Below are 27,199 nucleotides of genomic sequence, written 5' to 3' on the forward strand. Positions count from 1 at the left end.
AAATTTTATAAAAAATATAAAAAAATATAAAAAAAATGATAAAAAATTATTAGAAATATATATATATATATAAAAAAAATCATAAAATCCTACAAAATTTCATAAAATTTCATAAAATTGACTATAATACCCTAAAATTTAGTTAATTGATTTATAGTTTTACAATAATGTACTCAAATCCATTTCTGAATTAAGTCCATGGGGGTAGAGAGTCTTTAAATTAAATATAAATTCCGCTTCTTTTCTGAGCAGAATATTATTAATGTTACCCCCTCTAATTCCTAAAACAATTTGTTTAATGCCCAAGTATTTAAAATCTTTTAGATTGCCCCAATGTATATCCTTAAAATGAGTGTACAATTTGGTTTCTGTAGATCCATGCTCTATCTTCAAAATATGTTCTCGGATCCTATCTCTTAAAATTCTACTCGTCTGGCCAAAATAAAACAGTCCACAAGAGCATTTGATGCAATAAATTGTGTTTGCACTAGAACACCTAATCAATTGATTAATCTTAAATTTAAAGCCAGTATTTTGTGATATTATTTCCTTCTTCTTATGACTATATTTACAAGATTTGCAGGTATTACGTGGGAAGAAACCATTAAGCTCTATCCCTCTTAAATCTCTATCTGTGGAGTTATGTTTGGATTCCTTGTATTCACTTTTAGATAATATACATTTCAGGTTTTTGGCTTTCTTGAAGATTATGTCAGGATGATTTTTCACTTTATTGCCCAATACATGGTCTTGTTTAATTAAGTGCCAATGTTTTTTTAAAATCTTTCTCACTTCATAGTGCTGTGAGCTAAAATCAGTTATAAAAGGTATAAATATCTCCTTGGAGTTATGAATATTGTCTGTGTTTTTCTTAACTCTATTTGATAATAGAACTTCTCTATCTATTTTGGCAACTTCCATTTGTGTATTGGTCAAGTGTTTGTTGTCATAACCTTTTTCTATGAATCTCTCTGTTAGTATTTTAGATTGAGATTGATAGCTCTCTGAAGTGGAGCAGTTTTTCCTAATTCTCATGTACTGGCTTTTAGGGATATTTAGTTTCCAACGATCTAAATGACAGCTGTCTGAATGAATGTAGTTGTTCGCGTCTATACTCTTAAAAAAGGTCTTTGTATAAATAGTTTTCCCACTAATTTCTAATTCAACGTCTAAAAAACTTATTTTCTTACAACTGTATTCATATGTAAAAGATGGACCTAATATGTTAGTATTGAAATCTGTTAAAAAATGTATCTAGTAGTTCAACATCTCCTCTCCATATGATGAAGATGTCATCTATAAATCTACAATAGAGCACAAGGTTTGCCTCTCATGGTCCATTAAATATGTACATATTTTCAAAATAGCCCATGAACAGATTTGCATAACTGGGGGCGAACCTTGTGCCCATTGCGGTCCCCTTAACTTGCAGGTATATATCATTATTAAATAGAAAACTGTTATTGTGTAATATAAAACTAATACATTCTAATAAAAAACCATTCTGTGCCTTAGGTAGTTCTAAATCCTGATCTAAAAATGATTTGATGGCTTTTAGGCCCTTTTCATGTGAGATATTAGTGTAAAGTGAGTTCACATCACATGTAACTAATATATAATTGTTTTTCCAATCTAAATCCTTAATTTTATTTAAAAAATGGGTGGAATCCCTGAGATAGGCTGGTAGTTTGAGAACATACTTCTGTAAGAAAAAATCTATATATTGAGATAGGCCTGAAGTTAAAGATCCTATCCCAGAGATAATAGGACGGCCAGGTGGGTTTTTTAAATCTTTATGAATTTTCGGGAGGAAATAAAATGTTGGAGTTTTAGGATATGTTATGTTTAAAAAATTAAATTCTGACTCGTTAATAATTCCTACTTCTTTAGCTTTTAGGAGTATCTCCTCTAATCTATTTTGTTGTTTTTTTAAAGGATTCAGTTTAAGTTTATTATAAGTTGTTTTGTCCTGTAATATCCTATTAGCTTCAGTAACATAGAAAATTTGGTCCATGATAACAATACCCCCACCTTTGTCCGCTGGTTTCACTATTATCTCTGTATTATTTTGTAGTTCCTTCAGTGTCTCTCTTTCTTTTCTACTTAGATTATTCCTTATTGGCTTGTTCTGATCTAGTGATTCTAAATCTCTTTTGATATTTTGTTCGAATAATTTTATGTGTTCACTTTTTTCCTGTGTGGGGTAAAAAGTGGACTTGGCTTTTAGTTCAGTGTGGATATAATTACTATGTGTTGTTTTGTCTTGTATGGGATTTTTTAGAAAATATCTTTTTAGCGTTAGTTTCCTGATATACTGGTTTATGTTAATTAAAGTCTCAAATTTATTGAGTTTACAAGATGGTGCAAAGCTTAAACCTTTTTCAAGTACTTTTTCTTGTTTATCGTTTAAATGTATTTTACTCAAATTAAATATACCCACTTTTTTAACATTTTTTGTTTCATTTCTTATCTCTTTATGGTCCTGTTTTGAGGCTCCTCTCCCTCTTCTACCTCTAGCCTTCTTTTTCCCTGTGCCATTCTTGGTGGTTTTGGGGCCTCTGGAAAATCTCTTGAAGTCCCCGCAGTAGCGGGGGGATCCTCTAAAAAATGAGTTCTATGTGTAGTGTTCTCCTGCATGTTAGAAAATGACGGTTTTCTATGATGATACGTTCTCTGGGGGCTGTAGGTTTGATCTAATGGTGTAAATCTATTTTGTAGGGGAATTCTCCAATTCTGGTGATCAAAATGAGAATCTCTCTGATACTCTTTAGGGGTATTTTGACGTTGTATATAATGATTTTCAAATGTGTTCTGCGGTTGTCTATATTGGTCACTATTACCAAATTGTCTGTTGTTATATTGGCTATCAAATTGTCCATTGTCAGTTTGTCTATTATTGTAGTTGTTTCTGTGCCTTTGTTGTTGATCAGACTGTCTATTATCATGTTCATAGTAATTCGTTCCAATCTGGTGTCTATTATAGTGCCAGTTTGGACTGTCTCTTTGGTTATGTGTTATGTTATATCCTCCCTCATTCCTATATCCATTATACTCTCTTCGTGGAGATCTATAATGTCTGTTATTATTGTGCCAGTTGTTATTAGTGTTTCTCATGGGTGTTTTTACGTCCCAATTCCCAGATTCCTCATTCCACTGATCTCTATTGTAATTGTTATGGTTATAATGAAAATCTTGTCTAGGTCTAAATTGTCTATTCGAATCTCTAAATCTATTTTGATGCTGATAGTTTCCATTTTGTCTATTGTGTAAATGGTTCTGTTCATTTATTTGAGTTTTGTTGTTAATCTTTTTCTTACTAAATATATGTGATAGTTCTTTTCTAGAATGATCTATGTTGTTCTTCTCCTTAACATTTTGGGTTGTTTGGGTGTGATTGCAGGTTGTATAGGGATTTATAAAATTGTAAAAGCCTGACCAATATCCTTAGGAGAGGTCACAGTCTCTGTGCCCTATCTAAAAGCCGCAATCGTACATTGGGCTGTTCTATTACGCAATTTGTTAGCTAGAGATGTTGTGGGTTTGTTGTTGCTGTAATGAACTTCTGCCTAAACTTGTCTAGTGTCCGCTGAACTAAAATGGCCTCTCATATATGCCTTTAGTGTGGCCCATAAAGTTTGTGTATTGGTTTGATTATCGTCTAACATCAAAAAGTCAGTAATAACATCAGAAGTATTTTGTATTGATATGAGGGAGTTTAGTAACCAATCTGCTAATTTCCAAGAAAAACCTTCATTAGGAATGATAGGACCTTATTCTAATGTAACCGAGTGATGGTCCGACCAAGTTATAAGAAGTATTTTGGAATGTATTACTTTATATAGTAGTTTATGTGAGGAAAAAAATGTGTTGATTCTGGAGTACGACCTAAGAGGGTTAGAGTAAAAAGTATAATCCCATTCTGTTGAATTATATGCCCTCCAAGCATCATATAACTGATGTTGGAATATCAGTTTCCTTAAAGCTCCAGACATGGACTTCTTAGATCTCTATTTTTTAGCTGAAGGGGGTAAGAGCCTATCATTGTCCGGGTTCCATGTTAGATTGAAATTACCACCTATACATAGTTCACCATGCCTGACGTTGGACACCAGCCTTAGTAATTTTCTAAGGAAATGAATCTGACCTGAGTTGGATGCATAGACATTGAGTAATGTTAATAGCACATAATTAATTTTACAGACTAAAATTATGTACCCCCAAGGTCATACTCTGTATAGACTTCTTCAAATCCTATGGAGTCTCTAATCAATATAACCACCCCTCTGGATTTTGTGTAGTAGGATGCACCAAATATATTAGAAAAATTACAAAAAATATGTGATTTACCCTGGGAACGTAGCCAGTGATTCTCCTGTATAAAAGTCACCTCTACTTTATTTTTCTTAAGGTTGTTAAGGAAAAGACTCCTCTTGGCAGGAGTGTTTAGTCCCTGTACATTAAGTGACATGAAGCGAAGGCCAAACATGATTAAATTATATACAGATAGCAAAATAAAACAGAAAAAGACACACACAAAAAATAGAAGGAGAGGAGGGTAAGGGAAAGGGAGTTATATCCTTAGTGTTAAGTGTTGTCTCGACTATTAATGGGTCACCAGACTGTAGTTGTCAATTAATTGTATAATTTATATAATCTATTCAGATATGTATTTTAGCTGACTCTATCTGAAGTGCATATACTATTACAACTTGTATAAATAAATACAAAGCAGCGGATTGGTTCCTCTAAAGAATTCACAAAATTTGGTAAATTTAGAGTATTTATCTGAGGGCAATATTTCAGATTTAAATGGATTCTTAGTCAATTGGGGGGAGGAGGTATGGGAGGAGGTTAATGTGTAGTCTTTTAGGGAGAACAAAGTCTACTTTCAATCTTATAGCAAAGGATTGTGGAGCTTATAAAGGTAGGGAGGGGTTGTTGTAATTAAGTAACAGAGATATAGGGGGTAGGGGACAATGCACTGCTAACTGTGGTGACTCTGGATATAAATAAAGAACCTAAATATTCATTTAAACATTTTTAACACAACATCAAGGCTGGTATGAACCAAAATTACTCATATTGTTTTTGAAAGATTGTAGTACTATAGAGCTAGTACCTTTTGATATTTTAACATCATTGCCTTAACGATAAAAAAACTAAACAAAAGCAACATAGTACAATAAGATATGCACATAAATATTACATGTATATTCAAAGATTACGTTTTTAGGCAATATCAGATGTTTAACATTTATACAATTCTTTTTGTAATCCCGTGTAAATTAGTTCAAAGTCTCAAGAGGTTTGATGATCACCACTAGTGCAATAGTGAATAATGAAAAACTGTTGGAATTATATAGTATAACTGTAAGGAAGTAAAGAGTATATATAAAGGCACTGCTGTCATTGGTACCTCTCAACAAAAGTAAAGAGATATCAAAGTCATTAATGTAATTTTTCAGAAAACCTTGAGTCTGGTAAAGTCTATAAACAGCAATATTATTAGTTGTAAACTGTATGATTCTAACATTAACTCTTTTAGAAGATATGTGTAATCCTTTCTTGGAGAATAACAATATGAGAGAACTCTAGTTCTATTAAAGAGTTATATATGAACATTATTGTTCCACACATATTTGAACAACAAGTTCCTGAGCTCTATTTAAATTTTACCCCTTATCCTGACTTCTATCTTCAATCTATCTTCTAGGTCTGCCATTTTAGATTGTAGATCCTCAATTATTTTGTTTGAGCATATGATGGTAAGTTTGCTTGATCTACAATTAGATCCTCTTGTTTCCTTTCTATGGTCTCGGTTTTCTCTCCAAGGGCGTTCAAGTCTCTCATTTTTAAGTAAAGAGTAATGATTATCTAATTTTGTGGATAAGGCCATTATGGATTCTAGAACTAGTGAATCTACATGTGATGAGCTCATCCTTATAGAGGATTCTGGATCTGTGGTGCCTTTAAAAGAAAGGTGTGAGTCTCTAGAATCGTTGTCAGAGCCGTCTCTGTCTAGCTGTATCTTACTATTAAAGTAATCAGCGACCGTACGTTTAGGTCCTTCAAGTTGTCTTTGTTGATGCTTTTTTCTATTAGAGTGTGCCATTCTTGTATGGGACAGCATTAGTGGAGGAGCTTTGCTGGAAATGTGGGCGTCGAATTAACAGTTCAGTTGGAGCAAGCTGTTAGTTTAGGGCATTTGTAAGATAGTAGACATGGCACTACTCCCCAAGGTATGTGTCCTCACTGGACAATGATGGTAAAAGGAACTGTGAATATGACCTGCTGACATTGAGTTCAGCAGGAAAGGGGGGGGGGAGTGCCTTTAATGCCTTCAGTGTCATTGGCTCCCCAAGGTCACTTGTTGTATGATTAATATTTTATATGCTACTAAGATGTCTTCTTGGACACTATATGCCATGTCCGGCACTAATTAGCTCCTCTGCCTGTATCGGTTCTCCTGTAAAGGTATAGTGCCTGTATTCCGGTGATGCTTTTACACTATGTAGAAAGAAAAGTCAGTGTTATCCAGCAATCACGCCAATGGTGTAAGCTTCAGGGAGTAACTACCAACCTCCCATGTATCAATGAAAGAAATAAAGAATTGAAGCTCACCAATATGCCAAAAAGTAATTCACTTTATTGTAGAGACAGGCAGCTTCAATTCTTTATTTCTTTCGCTTTTACACTATGTGCCATCCTCTGGTTTGCACTAGCATCATCTTACATTATGTAGAGTGCTCCACTGTAGCGATTTTGTGATGCAGGGAAGATACCTCTAAATATCAACCTCCTCTGAAGTTTTGTACAACTTCTTTTGTAAAATTAGGTGTTAAAATAACAAATTTCCCTGAATCCAGCTGGGGCTCCATTTATGAGTGAATGCTCTTCTTCGTTGCTTATATTTACATTTTTTTCCATTTTTGGATATCTTAACACATTTCAAATATGTTATAAAACATTTAAAACCATTGTTGTGAGCTTGACATTCTGAAAAATAGCATTTTAATTGTCCTTTGAGTCAAAGATAATATACTGTAGCTGGGATTTTATCATTTGATTTTATATTAAATAACATGTTCCATGCTTACCATTGTAGATTAAAAATGTTTTGTTTACCATTTGAAAAATGAGCAAACTATACTTTTTAACCTAAAATATTTTATCATAAAATTAAAATCTGCTGTTGTTTGAAACAGCCATTGCTGGCACATGAAGGATATACTACTTTCAAAATATACTGTTCCTTTTATTAGCTTGAGGTGTTTATTTTTATTTCAACAACTAAGATTTTAATCCACTCTCTCATCCTTTCTCTCCTCGACTACTGCAACTCCATCCTCTCTGGTCTCCATAAAAAATGCCTCAACCAGTCTGATCTTCCTTACACGTCACTCTTCATCTGCTGCACCTCTCTGCCAATCCCTTCACTGACTTCCTCTTGCCTCCACAAAAAAACACAAAATTCTGACTCTGACATACAAAGCACTCAACTGCACTGCCCCCCCCCTATATCTTAGACCTTGTATCTAGATACTCTCCCTCCCGTCCCCTTCACTCTGCTCACAACCTCCTACACTCCTCCTCTCTTGTTACTCCTCACATTCCTGTTTACAGGACTTCTCCAGACTGGCTCCCATCTTGTGTAACTCTATGCCTTGCTCCACAAGACTCTCCACTAGTTTTGAAAGCTTCAAGCGCTCCTTAAAAACTCTACTGTTCAGGGATGCATACAACCTACACTAACCTTTCCTAACTTCATTGTTATCCCCTTGAATCCCCTTAGCATGTAAGCCTATGAGCCCACCCTCATAAGAGCTAACTACAACAGTGCAACTCTAAGCAGGGCCCTCTACCCATTTGATCCCTATAAATGATACCATACCGCCTATGTTTATAGTGCTCCGGAATCTGTTGGCACTCTACAAATAACTGATAATAATAATAATTTCATTAGCAAATATATACACACACGTTAGTTATGTGACAGGATTTTATTTAACCCTGTGTTTCACTTGTGTTTGTAAATGTAATTTGTAGTTAACAGTGCATAACTTTGCAAATAAACTTTGTTTATAGCATGCTTGTCTCAATAAAAGCTGCTATTTAAATGTTAGTTTGCATATTAACATTGCTATTTGATTAAAAACTACACCAACAGTAAGAAATACATTCTTTTAGAAAGACACTTATAACTTACTATAAATGAAAGATATCTTTTAAATCTTTCATATACATCTTCTATATATAAAGAAGAGTGCCTTACTATATATATCTGTTAACTCTTTTCACATGATTGTACTGAAGATGATGAATATAATCTTTCATATGCTTATCCTGCAATAATCAATTATATGTTTAAATAAAATATGTCTGCAATCTATATAATGTATAACTGTATTCAAATATATGTTTAAACAAAATTCTTCTGCAATATAAAAGGTTTAAAATTGTTCAAACTTACATACTAACTAGACTAACTAACTTAATCAACAAAAGATATTATATGATTTTAAAATGGAGTTTTATTCAACCTTGAATTAGTAAGTTCTAAAATGGATGCTCATTGCAATAATTTAGTGCGTATGATAAAACTTGTATAACAACTTCTCAAGGCTATGTACAAAATGTTTATGTTTTAAAAACATACAATGTCTGCATCTGATAACAGAAACATTATAAAACATTATAAAAACACCTCTTTTGTAAACAAGGGGCATGACGTTCTAGAACATCTAGAGATAAGGTGAGATAAGGTGACTGGTTGCATAGAAGTCATTTCGAGTGGTTATTGAAAGCAAGTTTAACTGATAGTCAATTAACTCTATGTGTATTTTGGATTTAAATGAATTTAATTTTTATTACTTCTGTAAGCTAATTTTTCTGCATAATAAAAATTTATTAAAGCAATATTCTTCTCTCAATACCATTTCTTTATTGTACTCAGAAACTTTCTTTGTAAGAAATGAGACCTGTTTCACTGATATAATATGTAAAGGTCAGTGCTTGGAAATCATATTTCAATATAACTGTGCTTTAAGACCTTATAAGTGAATTAGGTGTGAACCACTACAGTTAAATAAAGTAATTTATTATACGTGTAAGAAACTTCATAAATAAAACCAAAATAGTGGTACATGGCCAATGTCCACTCATGAGACCAGATATAGTCCTTTGCAGTTCAAACAGTACCAGAGCACCATTTCAATAGGCAGTGCCAAAGGAGGCCAATGTCTACTCAGAAGGCCAGATATGAAGGCCAGATATAGTCCTTTACAGTTCAAACACTACCAGAGCACCATTTCTAGAGGCAGTGCTAAATAAGGCTAATGTCCACTCATCAGGCCAGAGATAGTCCTTTGCAATTCAAGCCCAACCATTTTAAGAGGCAGTGTCCACTTTTAAACAATAAGAACCAGGAGGATATATTGCCCCCCTTCACTCTTTGGAAGCTCCTCCACTAGGGTCTACAACCTCCCTTTCTTCACGCCCCTGTTGTGCTTCAGGAGCAGGAAGACGAATATTAAAATTTCAAAAATCTATTGATTCTGCTCTGGAAACACAAACAAACTATCCATTATGAGGCCAAGTTGCACGTGGGAATTCAGCATAATATTGTCAATCTTTTGTAGGGTTTCTGATATATTATACCATGATGGGTCCACCTTTGTGGAAGAGAAGAAAAAAAGGCAAACCATTAATACATGCACATACCTATTAACAATACACAAAATATTGAATTACCTTACAAACTCACCCATGATATTGGCATTGAGCCGAGAAAGATGGGGTAAAGAAAGGGAGACACAGAGTAATGGGAGAGGGAGGGTTGGGCAAAGGGAAATTGTGGCAGGGTCAAGGACATATTAGGGGTAGGGACATCATAAACACACAGGGGGAGAATGACAACAACAGACACATGAGGAGGAAGGCAAAGGCACCACAGGAGAAGTAGGAACAGCAGATGAAATAGAGGATGAGGTAAAAGAAGAAATAGTGGTGGAGGGACAGAGGAAAGAGAGGTGGATGGGACAAATGAAGGAAAGGTGGAGGGTCAGAAGAAAGAAAGGTGGAGGGGACAGAAGAAAGAGAGGTGGATGGGACAGATGAAGAAAAGGTGAAAGGACAAAAGAACGAGAGGTGGAGGGAACAGAAGAAAGAGATGTAAGATGGGACAGAATTAAGAGAGTTGGAGGGGACAGAAGAAAGAGCGGTATAGGGGGCAGAAGAAAGAGCGAGGTGGAGGGTTCAAAAGAAAGAGAGGTGGAGGGGACAGAAAAAACAGGTGGATGGGACAGATGAAGGAAAGGTGGATGGGACAGATATAAAAAGGTGGAGGGGTCAAAAGAAAGAGGTGGAGGGGTCAGAAGAAAGAGAGGTGGATGGGTCAGATGAAGGAAAGGTGGATGGGTCAGAAGAAAGAGGACACATCATTGCCGTACACACACACAGAGATGCAGATGGAAGGGGAGGGGAAGTGATGGGAGTTGGAGTGACAGAGACAGATAAAGACTCCCACAAAGGGGAAGTGGACAACACAGGGCATAGGACACAAACAATAGGGGAAGTGGTGGGTGTAATGTTATTAACATGTCATGTGATGTGTTTGTCAATTTGCATACAGAATGTTGATTGGTTGTTGGTGTTTCTACCATATATGGTAACAAGTTCAGTTAGGATAATAAACAGTTAGTGACTAGATGCAGCTCTGTGTTCTCTGAGTTATTCCTTGGTAAGACACTAATTTGAGTGACTACACAAGAACAACACATGGTGTCAGAAGCTGGTTTATTTCTGCAAAATTGATCAGGTGTGCCTATGACACAGATGGATTGGGACTCAAAAAATGGACCAGATGCATGGAGGAGATTTCGCCAGCATGTACAGCTCATATTCTCTGGCCCTCTCTGTGGCAAGCCTGAGGAAACCTTGTGCAGCTACTTGCTTCTCTGGGTAGGTGAAAAAGGGAGAGATGTTTATAATACTTGGACGTTAAAATTTGAGGAGTCTAAAAAGTTGAAGTCTTATTATGACAAATTTGAGGAATATGTTATGCCCAAAGCTAATCCAATCTTTGCAAGATACACATTTCATGAAAAAATGCAGGGGGGACATGAGACATTTGAACATTTTGTAACAGAACTTAAATTGCTTGTAAAAGACTGTGGATATGTTAACAGTGATGAGATGGTATGAGACCGCATTGTTTTTGCCACTAATTCTCGAAAAGTCAGAGAGAAATTACTTAATCAGGGTGCTGATCTGACACTTGAAAAAGCCATTGATATAGCGCAGTCACACGAAATTGCACAATAGCAGCTTAAGACAATAAACTCATGTGCAATGGCAACCCAGAGCCAGTCAGCTCATGCAGTGTTTAGTAAAAAAACAGCCCAGCAAAAGCATTGGAAAACTGTGAAAGGAAGTGACAGGAGCATCACTAAAGACAGGCTATGCAGTCATTGTGCTCTTCAACACAGCCAGGAAGACACATGCCCTGCAAAAGTACATCAGTGCAAAATATGCAATAAATTTAACCACTTTGCAAAGGCATGTAAGTCAAGGCCGCCAGATACACGTAAAACTGTACATACAGTTCAAAACACAAATTTTGAGGAGCTGGATGAAATGTTTATTGATGCAGTTAACAAAGAGCTCTGCTTGCAGGTTGATGTGTCAAAGAGTGGCCTAGGTGCTGAATTGCTCCAAGAAGGTAAGCCAATTGCCTATGCTTCTAAATCTCTCACATCAACAGAAGAAAACTATGCTCAAATTGAGGAGTTATATGCTGTGGTGTTTAGATGCAAACGTTTCACATGTATGTCTATGGCAGAAAGATTGTTGTTGAATCTGACCATAAACATTTAATACCCATAATGAAGAAACCCCTTGCAGCTTCACCGCTACGCCTTCAGAGAATTGCAGCTACAGAAGTATGACTTTGAAATAATATATATCGTTCAGGAAAAGATATTCCAATAGCCGACACCCTGTCCAGGAAATCAATACCATACAGACTTGAATCACTGAATAAAGGAATGGATGCACAGATTCACACAGTCATAACCAATCTCCCTATTAGTGATAGGAAACTGACTGACATTCGAACAGCTACAAAACAGGATCCTCAACTCATGCTGAAAAACTTAATCAAATCTGGGTGGCCTAACGTAAGGAAATGATGTCCTTCCAGCCTTGTTGAATACTGGAATCACAGAGATAACATTTCAGAGATTGAAGGGATCCTATTCAAAGGCAAGAAAATCATTGTCCCAGGTATGCTGAGGCCAAACATGCTAGAGCGTAAACACACTGGGCATATGGGAATTGAGAGGAGTAAGCAAAGGGCCAGAGACATATTATTTTGGCCTGGAATGAACAAACAAATTGAGGATATGGTAGAAAAATGCCCTACCTGCCTAGAGCGCCGAAAGTCTAACCCTAAAGAGCCCATGATCTCTCATCAGATTCCAGACCATCCATGGCAAATCTTTGCAACGGATCTTTCTTCTACAAGATACGAGTCCACGGATTTCATCCTTACTTGTGGGATATTAACCTCCTGCTAACAGGAAGTCGCAAAGAGCACCACAGCAGAGCTGTATATATTTGCCTGTGTTAGTAATAGGAAGAGGTAAAGTGAGGTGTTAGTTTTAGATTCTTCAATCAAGAAGTTTTTTTACTTTAAATGGTACCGGTGTGTACTATTTTGCTCAGGGAGATATGGAAGAAGATTTCTGCCCTGAGGTTGATGATCTTAGCAGATGTAACTAAGATCCATTTTGGTTCCCACAGAGCTTCTAAAGGTAGTGCAAGAGAAATCTTCAGTGTGGAGAACGGTGTCATGCTACAAGCAGCATTGAGGTATGTTCAGTCTTTTATTTCTGAGGAAACTTGTTATATCAGAATTGGCTGACATTTTTCCCTGAAAGGGAAGGGGTAAGCAGTATACCTGTGTCACTGAGGGTGTTACTGAAAATCCTTATAGTTCATACATATTGCTTATATCTGTATGGGGCTGGACACTGAGAGAGGCAGCTTGATATTATATATTTATTATTTAAAAAAAGTCAGTAGGGCTGCAGTTTATTATTATAAGAAGTTCAAGGGACCACATGGCTTATTTTTCAAACCGCTTCCCATGCGGTCAAACTATTCCAATGACGTCCATGATGGGCGGGGCCTATTTCGCACGCTCCGACGCGCAGTTTACTCTGACTGAGAAGGCAGCAGGCATTAGCTCCGGTGGGGCCTAGAGTTGAGTTCTGTTCACTGGATCGTTGTCGAGTCATTTTTGCAGTATCTTGGGGAAGGTAGGCGCCACAGCAGAGCTGTGGCGAGGTGCAGGGGTCATTTTTTTCTATTAAAGTATATTTTGTGATTTAAATGCTTCTTAGAGGGTAAATTCATCATTTACCTATAGGGTGCAATAATTTTTGGGCAAATTGAATTGTATTGTATTTGATTGTTTTAGCGTTTTCAATCGATTTAGGCAGTTTGAGAAATATTGTTGAGCTTTTTATTTCTTAAAGGCGCAGTACTCTTTTTTTTCTAAAAGTTGTTTTGAATCAATATATGAGGTGATTTACGACTAGTGTGGCTAGTACTAGTCTGTTCTACATGTCTGACATTGAAGAAACTAATTGTTCTATGTGTTTAGAAGCCATTGTGGAACCCCCTCTTACTTTGTGTACCTCTTGTACTGAAAGGGCCTTACAATGTAAAAAGCATATTTTAGGTAAAGAAAGTGTGCCTAAGGATGATTCTCAGTCTGAAGAGAATCAAGATTTGCCATCTAATTCTCCCCAAGTGTCACAACCTTTAACGCCCACACAAGCGACGCCAAGTACTTCAAGTGCGTCTAATTCTTTTACTCTGCAGGATATGGCTGCAGTTATGTGAACTACCCTTACAGAGGTATTATCTAAGTTACCAGTGTTTCAGGGTAAACGCAGTAGGTCAGGTATTAATGTGAATACTGAATCCTCTGATGCTTTGTTGGCTATTTCCGATGTACCTTCACAGGGCTCTGAGTTGGGGGTCAGGGAATTGTTGTCTTAGGGAGAACTTTCAGACCCGGGAAGTATGTTTCCTCAGACAGATTCGGACATCATGTCCTTTAAATTTAAGCTTGAACACCTCCGCCTGTTACTCCGGGAGGTTTTAGCGACTCTGGATGATTGTGACCCTATTGTGATACCTCCAGAAAAATTGTGTAAAATGGACAAATATCTAGAGGTACCTACTTACACTGATGTTTTTCCGGTTCCTAAAAGAATTTTGGAAATTATAAAAAAGGAATGGGATAGACCGGGTATACCGTTCTCTCCTCCCCCTAATTTCAAGAAAATGTATCCCATATCATACACACCATTCGGGACTCTTGGCAATCGGTCCCTAAGGTGGAGGGATCTATTTCTACCCTGGCTAAGCGTACAACTATACCTATTGAAGACAGTTGTGCTTTTAAAGACCCTATGAATAAGAAGTTGGAGGGTCTTCTAAAGAAATTATTTATTCATCAGGGTTTTCTTTTACAACCAACAGCTTGTATTGTTCCAGTTAATACTGTAGCAGCTTTTTGGTTTGATGCTCTAGAAGAGTCTCTGAAGGTTGAGACCCCTTTAGAGGACATTTTGGATAGAATTAAGGCTCTCAAGCTAGCTAATTATTTTATTACAGATGTGAGATGCCGCCTTTCAAATTGCTAAATTGGCGGTGAAAAATGCAGGATTTGCCATTTTAGGGTGTAGAGCGTTATGGTTAAAATCATGGTCTGCTGAGGTGTCATCAAAATATAAGCTTTTAGCTATTCCTTTCAAGGGTAAGACCCTATTCGGGCCTGAGTTGAAGGAAATAATTTCTGACATTACTGGAGGTAAAGGTCATGCCCTACCTCAGGATAAGTCTGTTAAGATGAGGGGTAGACAAAATAATTTTCGTTCCTTTCGAAATTTAAAGGAGTACCCTCTGCTTCCTCTTCCTAAACAAAGCAGGAAGGGAATTTTGCTCAGTCCAAATCCGTCTGGAGACCCAACCAGGCTTGGAGCAAAGGTAAACAACCCAAGAAGCCCGCTGCTGCTACAAAGACAGCATGAAGGGGCGGCCCCCGATCCGGGACCGAATCTAGTAGGGGGCAGACTTTCCAGGGGTCCTGAACGCTGAGATGTTCAGGACCCCTGGGCATTGAAAATAGTGACCCACAGGTATCAACTGGAATTCAAGGATTTTCTCCCAAGAGGGAGATTTCTTCTTTCACGATTGTCTGTAGACCAGTTAAAAAGAGAGGCTTTCTTACGCTGTGTAAAAGACCTCTCTACCATGGGAGTAATTCATCTCTTTCCAAGACTGGAACAGGGACAGGGGTTTTACTCAAATCTTTTCGTGGTTCCCAAAAAAAAGAGGGAACTTTCATACCCATTTTAGATCTCAAGTGTCTAAACAAGTTTCTCAGAGTCCCATCGTTCAAGATGGAGACTATCCGAACAATTTTACCAATGATCCAGGAGGGCCAATATATGACTACCGTGGACTTGAAGGATGCATACCTTCATATACCTATTCACAAGGATCATCATCAGTTCCTAAGGTTTGCCTTCCTGGACAAACATTTTCAGTTCGTTGCTCTTCCCTTCGGGTTGGCCACAGCACCCAGGATCTTCACAAAGGTTCTAGGGTCCCTTCTGGCGGTTCTCAGACCGTGGGGCATAGCAGTGGCACCTTATCTGGACAATATTTTGATTCAGGCGTTGACTTATCTGATGAAATCTCATATAGACACAGTGTTGTCCTTTCTGAGAACTCACGGTTGGAAGGTGAACCTAGAAAAGAGTTCACTAGTTCCACGGATAAGGGTTCCCTTCTTGGGAACTCTGATAGACTGTGTCAGGGTTTTTCCCTGTTGTGTTTGCCATGTGCTGCTGGCAGCCATTTTACTCACCTCTCTTCCTGACTATGGTGCATTGTGGGGGATGCTGCTCATTTCCTGCACTTCCTTTTATGGCCAGACTGGTGTGCATCATCCATGTGAGACAGGATGCAGTCTCAGAATTGTGATGTCATAACTTATTATTTAAAGGGCCTCTGTTCAGTATGCTTTGCCTTTGTGTTGTTTCAGACCTGTTTGTGAGAGTTCCTGTGTATTACCTGGCTGCCCTGGCTTGTTCCTGACTCTGCTGTTCTCTTTGTTCCTGATTCCGGCTCGTCTGACTATTCGCTTTGGCTCATGACTTGGCTCGTCTGACTACCAGCTCTGGTTTTGACTCCTGGCTTGTTATTTGACTTGTGGACATTTTATTATTTTTTGCTATTAATAAAGGTGTGATTATTTTTGCACTTCTCATCTCAGTCTGATTCCTGGCACCCTGACATTATGCAAAGGCCATGAATCCTGATGCTGCTAATTATCCACCTTTACCTACCATCATTTCCAGGATAGATGTACAGGATCACTGCTTGGATCAATTTGCACTAGCCCTGCAAACCCTGCTGACTCGCACTGCACATTTGGACCAAAGTGTCCCGCATGTTATGGCTGCTCCTGTTTCCACTGCTGCACCTTTGCCTACCAGGAGCATGTCCGGTTCTGCACCTCTACCTCAGAGATATGGAGGTGATCCTATTAAGTCAGAGGGTTTTTGAACCAGGTGGGCATTTACTTTGAGATGTTACCTCAGGCGTTTCCCTCTGACAGAGCTAAGGCGGGATTTCTCATCTCATTACTCTCTGACACAGCTCTTGCCTGGGCTAATCCCTTGTGGGAGACTAATAAACCTGTGATTTCAAATTACCCTGAATTTGTGGCCTCCTTTCGAAGGGTATTTGATGTTCCGGCTCGCTCCTCCTCTGCTGCTAAACGACTCATGTCCATTCAGCAAGGTACAAGATCTGTTGTTCAGTATGCTTTTGAGTTCCGTCCGCTTGCCGCAGAGGTAGGTTGGAACAATGAAGCCCTTGTTCCCGCCTTCTTTCATGGGCTCTCTGATGCGATTAAAGACAAAGTTGCTGCCAGAGATTTACCAGAGGATCTCGAGGCATTGGTGTCTTTTTTTATCCTAATTGACATCAGACTCAGAGAGGCCCTCTTTCAAGGAGCGCTTACGGAAGCCTCCTGTTCCGTTGTCTCCTACGTGTTCGTTCCCACCCATGCCTCCCTCTACTCCCATGCCTCCTGGTCCCGAGTCACCAGATACTGCTGAGCCGATGCAGTTGGGATTCATGCGTCTCTCCGTGGCGAATAGGGCCTTTAGGAGGAGGGAGGGGCTCTGCCTCTATTGTGGGTTACAGGGCCACCTTTTGAATTCTTGTCCTACACGGCCGGGAAACACTCACACCTAAGGTCCTGTCGGGGGCAGACCTTGGGTGGTTTATCCTTGTCCCCGGAACCGCTTAAGGAGAAACCTTTGGTCATGGTTGTCCTTTCCTGGGTGGACTCCTCCATAGTCACTCAGGCACTTGTTGACTTCGGTGCTGCAGGCTATTTCATTGACAGTGCTTTTGTATCAAAGCACTCCATTCCTGTTTTGCCTCAGTCCGTTCCGCTTGCTATTGAGGCCATTGATGGCAGGCCCCTTCAGCCGGCACTCGTTACTCACGAAACTGCTCCGTTGTCCATGGCTGTTGGGGCTCTCCATTTTGAAACCCTCCAGTTCCAGGTGATAAACTCCGTATTTTCCAGTTGTTCTGGGTTATCCCTGGCTCCAAAAGCACAATCCCAGTCTCGACTGGCGCAGGTCCAAAATTTTGTCGTGGTCCTCGCAATGTATTTCCACTTGTCTTCAGAAACCAGTTAAAGTCTTGTGCACTTCTTCAGTATCTCAATTGCCAGAGGAGTACGGAGAGTTCCTAGACCTGTTTGACAAGGTGCGTGCCGGTACATTGCCTCCTCACCAGTCTTACGATTGTGCCATAGACCTGCAACCCGGAGCCATTCCACCTCGGGGCCGGGTGTACCCTCTGTCTGTTGCAGAGAATTGTGCTATGGAGAAGTATGTTGCCGATGCTCTGTCGCGGGGATCATCCGCAAATCCTGCTCTCCTGCAGGGGCTGACTTCTTCTTTATGAAGTAAAAGGGTGGCGAGTTAAGACCATGTATCGATTATAAGGGTCTTAATTGTCTTACCATTAAGAATGCTTACCCTTTTCCGCTCATTACGGAACTCTTTGACCGCCTCAAGGGAGCTGCGGTCTTTACTAAACTTGATTTAAGAGGAGCGTACAATCTCGTTAGGATTAAGGAGGGTCACAAATGGAAAATAGCATTTAACACCAGGAGTGGGCATTATGAGTATCTTGTAATGCCCTTTGGCCTATGTAATGCTCCTGCTGTTTTTCAGGAATTTATTAATGATGTCCTACGAGATATGTTGCAACAGTGTGTTGTGGTGTACTTAGACGACATCCTCATACACTCACCCACACTTGAGGCTCATCGTTCTGTTACACGGGTTCTTCAGAGACTACGTGAGAACAGCCTGTTTTGTAAACTTGAGAAATGTGAGTTCCATCAGACTCAAGTAACCTTCCTAGGTTATGTTATCTCCGTTGCAGGGTTCTCCATGGATCCTGACAAGTTATCTGCAGTTCTGCAGTGGCCTCGCCCAGTTGGTCTTCGGTCTATTCAACGTTTTTTGGGGTTCGCCAATTACTATAGAAAGTTTATTAAAAACGTTTCTTTCTTGGTCAAACCTATCACAGACATGACCCGTAAAGAGAATGATCCACTCCATTGGTCACCTACTGCCATTAAGGCCTTTGATAGTCTTAAGACTGTCTTTACTGCCACTCCAGTTCTGGCTCATCCTAACCCTGTCCTGCCTTTCGTTCTTGAGGTCGATTCGTCTGAGACTGGAGTAGGTGCCCTCTTGTCTCAACGTCCTATGCCTGACAGTTTCTTGCATCCATGTGGTTTCTTGTCTAAGAAATTGTCTCCAGCGGAGTACAATTATGAAATTGGCGACAGGGAATTACTGGCCATAATTTTGGCACTCAAGGAATAGAGGCATCTTCTCAAGGGTACTAGCGGGAAAGTGCTCATTCTTACTGACCACAAGAATTTAACTTATCTATCTGAAGCAAAACGTTTGTTGCCCCGACAGGCCAGATGGGCGCTATTTTTGTCTTGGTTTAATTATGTGTTCTCCTACATGCCTGGTAGTAAGAATATTAGGGCTGATGCCCTCTCTCGACAATTTTCGCCTCTGTCCAAGGAGGAGTCTGTACCTACTCCTGTTATACCTCCTGACCATATTTTGGCTACCATACGTACTAATTTGACTTCTCCCTTGGGGGAGGAGATCCTGGCTGCACAAACCAATGCACCTCCTGAGAAACCTACTGGTAAGTGTTTTGTTCCTGAGAATCTTCGAACTAAACTTTTGCACACTTACCACTATCCTAAAGCCGCAGGTCACCCAGGCAAGACAAAATGATTTGGTCTGTCACTTGACAATTCTGGTGGCTAGGTCTTCGTTCTGATGTTGCTGCGTATGTTGCCTCCTGCTCAGTTTGTGCACAGAATAAGACTCCTCGACGTCTTCCTGTGGGTCTTCTTCAACCTATTGCTAATGGTGAGCGTCCTTGGACACATCTTTCCATGGACTTCATTGTCGAGCTCCCTGTTTCCAGTGGCAATACTGTTATCCTTATGGCAATACTGTTATCCTTATGGTTGGTGGTTGACCGTTTTTCTATAATGTCACATTGCATTCCCTTGATGAAGCTGCCTACCGCTCAGGAGCTTGCTTCAATTTTTGCCTGGGAGGTCTTCCGTTTACATGGGTTACCCAAGGAGATAGTGTCGGACCGGGGTAGCCAGTTTGTCTCCAGATTTTGGCGTTCCTTTTGTGCTCAAATGGGGATCCAGCTTTCCTTCTCCTCGCCATATCACCCTCAATCCAATGGGGCTGCGGAACGGTCTAATCAAGCTCTGGAACAGTTCCTCCGTTGCTATGTCTCAGATCACCACAATAATTGGTCTGAACTGTTACCTTGGGCAGAGTTTGCTCGTAATAGTGCTATTAATGCTTCCTCCAAGTTATCCCCGTTCATGGCGAATTATGGGTTTCAACCATCCTTGTTGCCCGATTTATTCATGTCTCAGGGTTTTCCGGCTTTGGAAGAGCATCTCCGGAAACTCTGTTCCACGTGGGTGCAGATTCAGGATTGCCTTTATCGTTCTATGCAGCGCCAAAAGTTCCAGGCTGATCGTAGGCGTCTGCCCGCACCTTCCTATCAGGTTGGTGAGAGAGTTTGGCTGTCCTCCCGCAACTTGAACCTTTGTGTGCCTTCCAATAAATTGGCTCCCCATTATGTTGGTCCTTTTTGAATACTCCGACGGGTTAATCCTTTGGCCTACGCTCTTGACCTTCCTCCTGTTATGAGCATCTCCAATGTTTTTCATGTCTCCCTCTTGAAACCATTGGTTTGTAATCGGTTTACCACTGTGTTGCCTCGTCCCCATCCTATTTTTGTTGACAACCATGAGGAGTATGAGGTCAGCAGCATTATTGACTCGCGTATGTCCAGGGGCCGTGTTCAGTGTTTGGTTCACTGGAGGGGCTACGGTCCGGAGGAGTGTTCTTGGGTTCCCTCCTCTGATGTTCATGCTCTTGCCCTTCTCCGTGCCTTCCATTCCATTTCCCATATAAGCCTTTTGTCCTCCCGCGGGGGAGGGGTCGTTGAGGGGAGGGTACTGTCAGGTTTTTCCCTGTTGTGTTTGCCATGTGCTGCTGGCAGCCATTTTACTCACCTCTCTTCCTGACTATGGTGCATTGTGGGGGATTGTGGGGGATGCTGCTGATTTCCTGTACTTCCTTTTATGGCCAGACTGATGTGCATCATCCATGTGAAACAGGATGCAGTCTCAGAATTGTGATGTCATCACTTATTATTTAAAGGGCCTCTGTTCAGTATGCTTTGCCTTTGTGTTGTCTCAGACCTGTTTATGAGAGTTCCTGTGTATTATCTGGCTGCCTGACGTCCTTCCTGGTTCCTGATCCCTGGCTTGTTCCTGACTCTGCTGGTCTCCTTGTTCCTGATTCCGGCTCGTCTGACTATTTGCTTTGGATCCTTACTCGGCTCGTCTGACTACCAGCTCTTGTTTTGATTCCTGGCTTGTTATTTGACTTGTGAACATTTTGTTATTTTTTGCTATTAATAAAGGTTTGATTATTTTTGCGCTTCTCGTCTCAGTCTGATTCCTGGCACCCTGACACTCTGTAGACATGAAAATATTTCTGACGGAGATCAGAAAATCAAAGATTCTAAATACTTGCCGAGCCCTTCAGTCCATTCCTCGGCCATCAGTGGCTCAGTGTATGGAGGTAATTGGATTAATGGTAGCGGCAATGGACATCATTCCATTTCCTCGTTTTCATCTCAGACCACTGCAGCTGTGCATGCTCAGGCAGTGGAATGGGGACTATGCAAATTTGTCTCCTCAGATAAATCTGGATCAAGAGGCCAGAGACTCTCTTCTTTGGTGGTTGTCACTGGATCATCTGTCCCAGGGGACGTGTTTCCGCAGACCTTCGTGGGTGATAGTGACAATGGACGCCAGCCTCCTGGGCTGGGGTGCAGTCTGGAGTTCCCTGAAGGCTCAGGGTGTATGTTCTCAGGTGGAGTCTCTTCTTCCAATCAATATTCTGGAATTGAAAGCAATATTCAATGCACTTCAGGCATGGCCTCAGTTGGCTTTGGCCAAATTCATCAGATTCCAGTCGGACAATATCACGACTGTAGCTTATATCAATCATCAGGGGGGAATGAGGAGTTCCTTACGATGATAGAAGTATCCAAGATAATTCAATGGGCGGAGGCCCACTCTTGTTATCTGTCAGAAATCTACATCCCAGGAGTAGAGAACTGGGAAGCGGATTTTCTAAGTCGACAGACTTTTCATCCGGTGGAGTGGGAACTCCACCCGGAGGTGTTTGCCTCACTGATTCTCCGATGGGGCAGACCGGAATTGGATCTGATAGCATCTCGTCAGAATGCCAAGCTTCCAAGATACGGATCCAGGTTGAGGGATCCCCAGGCCGAATTGATAGATGCTATGGCAGTGCCTTGGTCGTTCAGCCTAACTTAATTTTTTCCACCGTTTCCTCTCCTTCCACGCGTGATTGCTCGGTTCAAACAGGAGAGAGCTTCAGTAATCCTGATCGCGCCTGCGTGGCCACGCAGGACTTGGTATGCGGATCTAGTGGACATGTCCTCTCTGCCACCGTGGAAACTTCCTTTGAGACAGGACCTTCTCGTTCAAGGACCTTTCCAACATCCAAATCTAAATTCTCTGCAGTTGACTGCTTGGAGATTGAACGCTTGATTTTATCTAAGCGGGGATTCTCAGATTCGTTCATTGATACTTTGATACAGGCACGTAAGCCTGTTACTAGAAAGGTCTATCATAAGATATGGCGTAAATATCTTTTTTGGTGTGAATCCAAGGGCTACTCATGGAGTAAAGCTAGGATTCCCAGGATTCTGTCTTTTCTCCAAGAAGGATTGGAGAAAGGGTTATCAGCGAGTTCCTTAAAGGGACAGATTTCTGCTTTGTTAATTTTGCTTCACAAACGTTTGGCAGATGTTCAGTCTTTTTGTCAGGCTCTAACCAGAATTAAGCCTGTATTTAGACCAATTACTCCTCCCTGGAGTTTGAATTTAGTTCTTAGAGTTCTTCAAGGGGTTCCGTTTGAACCCATGCATTCCATAGATATTAAGTTATTATCACTTATCACTTATCACTATTATTATCACTTATCACTATTATCACTATTATTATAGTGTTGTTTTTGGTTGCTATTTCTTCGGCTCGTAGAGTTTCTGAGCTTTCAGCGTTACAATGTGATTTGCCTTATCTTATATTTCATTCTGATAAGGTGGTTTTGCGTACTAAACCTTTTATTCCTTCCTAAGGTTGTTTCAAATAAGAATATTAATCAGGAAATTGTTGTTCCTTCCTTGTGTCCTAATCCTTCTTCTAACAAGGAGCGTCTGTTACATAACCTGGACGTGGTCCGTGCCTTGAAGTTTTACTTGTAGGCAACTAAGGATTTCCGTCAATCATCTTCATTATTCATTGTTTATTCTTGAAAGCGTAGGGGTCAGAAAGCTACGGCTACCTCTCTTTGTTTTTGGCTAAGGAGTATCATCCGTCTGGCATATGAGACTGCTGGACAGCAGCCTCCTGAAAGAATTACGGCTCATTCTACTAGGGCTGTGGCTTCCACATGGGCTTTTAAAAACTATGCTTCTGTTGAGCAGATTTGCAAGGCTGCAACTTGGTCATCTCTTCATACTTTTTCCAAATTTTACAAATTTGATACTTTTGCTTCTTCTGAGGCTGTTTTTGGGAGAAAAGTTCTTCAAGCAGTGGTGCCTTCCGGGTCTCTGTCTTGTCCCTCCCGTTTCATCCGTGTCCTGTAGCTTTGGTATTGTATCCCACAAGTAAGGATGAAATCCGTGGACTCGTCGTATCTTGTAGACGAAAATTAAATTTATGCTTACCTGATAAATTCATGTCTTATACGATACAACTAGTCCACGGCCCTTCCTGTCATTTTTCATACAGATTTAGATTATATTTTATTTTTATAACTTCAGCCACCTCTGCACCTTTAGCTTTTCCTTTCTCTTCCTAAACCTTCGGTCGAATGACTGGGGGTGGAGGGAAGGGAGGAGCTATATATACAGCTCTGCTGTGGTGCTCTTTGCCACTTCCTGTTAGCAGGAGGTTAATATCCCACAAGTAAGGATGAAATCCGTGGACTTGTCATATCGCAGAAGAAATGAATTTATCAGGTAAGCATAAATTTACTTTTTTATGTGGAATGGGCATAAATTTACTTTTTTATGTGGAATGGTCAGAACTACTTAATCACTGTTGATTACTACAGCAGATTTTTTGAATTGAAAAGACTTCACTCAACCACATCAGCGATCATAATAGGCTAGCTAAAGGCTATATTTGCAAGACATAGTATACCGGAAAAGGTATTTTCAAATAATGGTCCGCAATATAAATCAGGTGACTTTGAAAACTTTGCAGTTCATTGGGCCTTTGCACATGTAACATCCAGTCCGCAACATCCACAAAGCAATGGTCTTGCAGAAAAGACAGTGCAAACAGCAAAGACCATAGTAAACAAAGCAAAAGCTGAAGGAAAGGACTCATACCTCAGCCTGCTGGAACACAGGAATACCCCTGTGGATGGATTCAAGTCTCCCTTACAATTGCTCATGAGTAGACGTCTACGTTCTATCCTGCCTACAACTGGGGAACAACTACATTCTCAGGTAGTTGATCAAAAATGTGTGTGTGCCAAAAGAGAACATAAACAAAGACATTACTATAATAGCACTGCACAGCCTTTGTCCACATTGACACAAGAAAATATTATTCATTTTCAGCAAGCCAGTGGTCAATGGGTGCCTGCCACTATTCTGCAGCCTGGAGACACACAAAGATCTTACCTTATCCGCACCAGCGATGATCAAGTTCTCTGTTGCAAACGACACCTGATGGAAAGTAACGGCTAGATTTGGAGTTTTGTCGGTAACGACCCGAAAAACTAACGCCGGCTTTTTTCTGGCCGCACCATAAAAATAACTCTGGTATTGAGAGTCCACATAAAGGCTGCGTTAGGCTCCAAAAAAGGAGCGTAGAGCATTTTTAACGCAGCTTCAACTCTCGATACCAGAATTGCTTACGCAAGCGGCCAGCCTCAAAAACGTGCTCATGCACGATTCTCCCATAGGAAACAATGGGGCTGTTTGAGCTAAAAAAAAACTAACACCTGCAAAAAAGCCGCATTCAGCTCCTAACGCAGCCCCATTGTTTGCTAAGCGGAAACACTTCCTACGTCTGCACCTAACACCCTAACATGTACCCCGAGTCTAAACACCCCTAACCTTACACTTATTAACCCCTAATCTGCCGCCCCCGCTATCGCTGACCCCTGTATATTATTATTAACCCCTAATCTGCCGCTCCGTAAACCGCCGCTACTTACATTATCCCTACGTACCCCTAATCTGCTGCCCTAACATCGCCGACCCCTATATTATATTTATTAACCCCTAATCTGCCCCCCACAACGTCGCCTCCACCTGCCTACACTTATTAACCCCTAATCTGCCGACCGGACCTGAGCGCTACTATAATAAAGTTATTAACCCCTAATCCGCCTCACTAACCCTATAATAAATAGTATTAACCCCTAATCTGCCCTCCCTAACATCGCCAACACCTAACTTCAATTATTAACCCCTAATCTGCCGACTGGAGCTCACCGCTATTCTAATAAATGAGCCTTCATTCGTCGGTAGTCCGTCGGGCCAGCAGGATGTTCCACGTTGGAGGTCTACAAGATGGATCCGGAAGAAAGAAGATTGAAGATGCCGTTGATAGAAGACTTCAGCCGGATCATGGACCTCTTCAGCTCCCGCTTGGATGATGACTTCAGCCGGATCATGGACCTCTTCAGCTCTCGCTTGGATGAAGACTTCAGCCGGATCATGGACATCTTCAGCCCCCTGCTTGGGCTTGGATCAGGACATCGGAGGAGCTCTTCTGGATCGATCGGTGAACCTGGTATGGTGAAGATAAGGTAGGAAGATCTTCAGGGGCTTAGTGTTAGGTTTATTTAAGGGGGGTTTGGGTTAGATTAGGGGTATGTGGGTGGTGGGTTGTAATGTTGGGGGGGGGGTATTGTATGTTTTTTTTTACAGGCAAAAGAGCTGTATTTCTTGTGGCATGCCCCGCAAAGGGCCCTGTTCAGGGCTGGTAAGGTAAAAGAGCTTTGAACTTTAGTAATTTAGAATAGGGTAGGGCATTTTTTTATTTTGGGGGTCTTTGTTATTTTATTAGGGGGCTTAGAGTAGGTGTAATTAGTTTAAAATTGTTGTAATATTTTTCTGATGTTTGTAAATATTTTTTTATTTTTTGTAACTTAGTTCTTTTTTATTTTTTGTACTTTAGTTAGTTTATTTCATTGTATTTATTTGTAGATATTGTATTTAATTAATTTATTGATAGTGTAGTGTTAGGTTTAATTGTAGGTAATTGTAGGTATTGTATTTAATTAATTTATTGATAGTCTAGTGTTAGGTTTAATTGTAACTTAGGTTAGGATTTATTTTACAGGTAATTTTGCAATTATTTTAACTATTTTAGCTATTAAATAGTTCTTAACTATTTAATAGCTATTGTACCTGGTTAAAATAAATACAAAGTTGCCTGTAAAATAAATATTAATCCTAAAATAGCTACAATATAATTATAATTTATATTGTAGCTATATTAGGATTTATTTTACAGGTAAGTATTTAGCTTTAAATAGGAATAATTTATTTAATAAGAGTTAATTTATTTTGTTAGATTTAAATTATATTTAATTTAGGGGGGTGTTAGTGTTAGACTTAGCTTTAGGGGTTAATACATTTATTAGAATAGCGGTGAGCTCCGGTCGGCAGATTAGGGGTTAATGTTTGAAGTTAGGTGTCGGCGATGTTAGGGAGGGCAGATTAGGGGTTAATACTATTTATTATAGGGTTAGTGAGGCGGATTAGGGGTTAATAACTTTATTATAATAGCGGTGCGGTCCGCTCGGCAGATTAGGGGTTAATAAGTGTAGGCAGGTGGAGGCGACGTTGTGGGGGGCAGATTAGGGGTTAATAAATATAATATAGGGGTCGGTGATGTTAGGGCAGCAGATTAGGGGTACATAGGGATAATGTAAGTAGCGGCGGTTTACGGAGCGGCAGATTAGGGGTTAATAATAATATGCAGGGGTCAGCGATAGCGGGGGCGGCAGATTAGGGGTTAATAAGTGTAAGGCTAGGGGTGTTTAGACTCGGGGTACATGTTAGGGTGTTAGGTGCAGACGTAAGAAGTGTTTCCCCATAGCAAACAATGGGGCTGCGTTAGGAGCTGAACGCAGCTTTTTTGCAGGTGTTAGGTTTTTTTTCAGCTCAAACAGCCCCATTGTTTCCTATGGGGGAATCGTGCACGAGCACGTTTTTGAGGCTGGCCGCTTCCGTAAGCAACTCTGGTATCGAGAGTTGCAGTGGCGTTAAATATGCTCTACGCTCCTTTTTTGGAGCCTAACGCAGCCATTCTGTGGACTCTCAATACCAGAGTTATTTTAAAGGTGCGACCAGAAAAAAGCCAGCGTTAGCTATGCGGGTCGTTACC

The 27,199-nt window shown here is 40.2% G+C and overlaps 1 protein-coding gene across 1 annotated transcript in view; it reads left to right on the forward strand.

Annotated features, from left to right (window-relative positions):
* The window catches only part of LOC128661294 (uncharacterized), a 170,807-nt gene that overhangs the window by 68,519 nt on the left and 75,089 nt on the right, over nt 1-27,199 (forward strand). The window contains exons 3-6 of the mRNA XM_053715565.1: nt 10,817-11,196; nt 11,557-11,719; nt 24,032-24,300; nt 24,415-24,532. Of these exons, the coding sequence (XP_053571540.1) occupies nt 10,817-11,196; nt 11,557-11,719; nt 24,032-24,300; nt 24,415-24,532 (930 nt within the window). The remainder of the gene's footprint in view (nt 1-10,816; nt 11,197-11,556; nt 11,720-24,031; nt 24,301-24,414; nt 24,533-27,199) is intronic.

The sequence above is a fragment of the Bombina bombina genome, chromosome 5 (genome assembly GCF_027579735.1).
Source record: "Bombina bombina isolate aBomBom1 chromosome 5, aBomBom1.pri, whole genome shotgun sequence".
Lineage (NCBI taxonomy): Eukaryota > Metazoa > Chordata > Amphibia > Anura > Bombinatoridae > Bombina > Bombina bombina.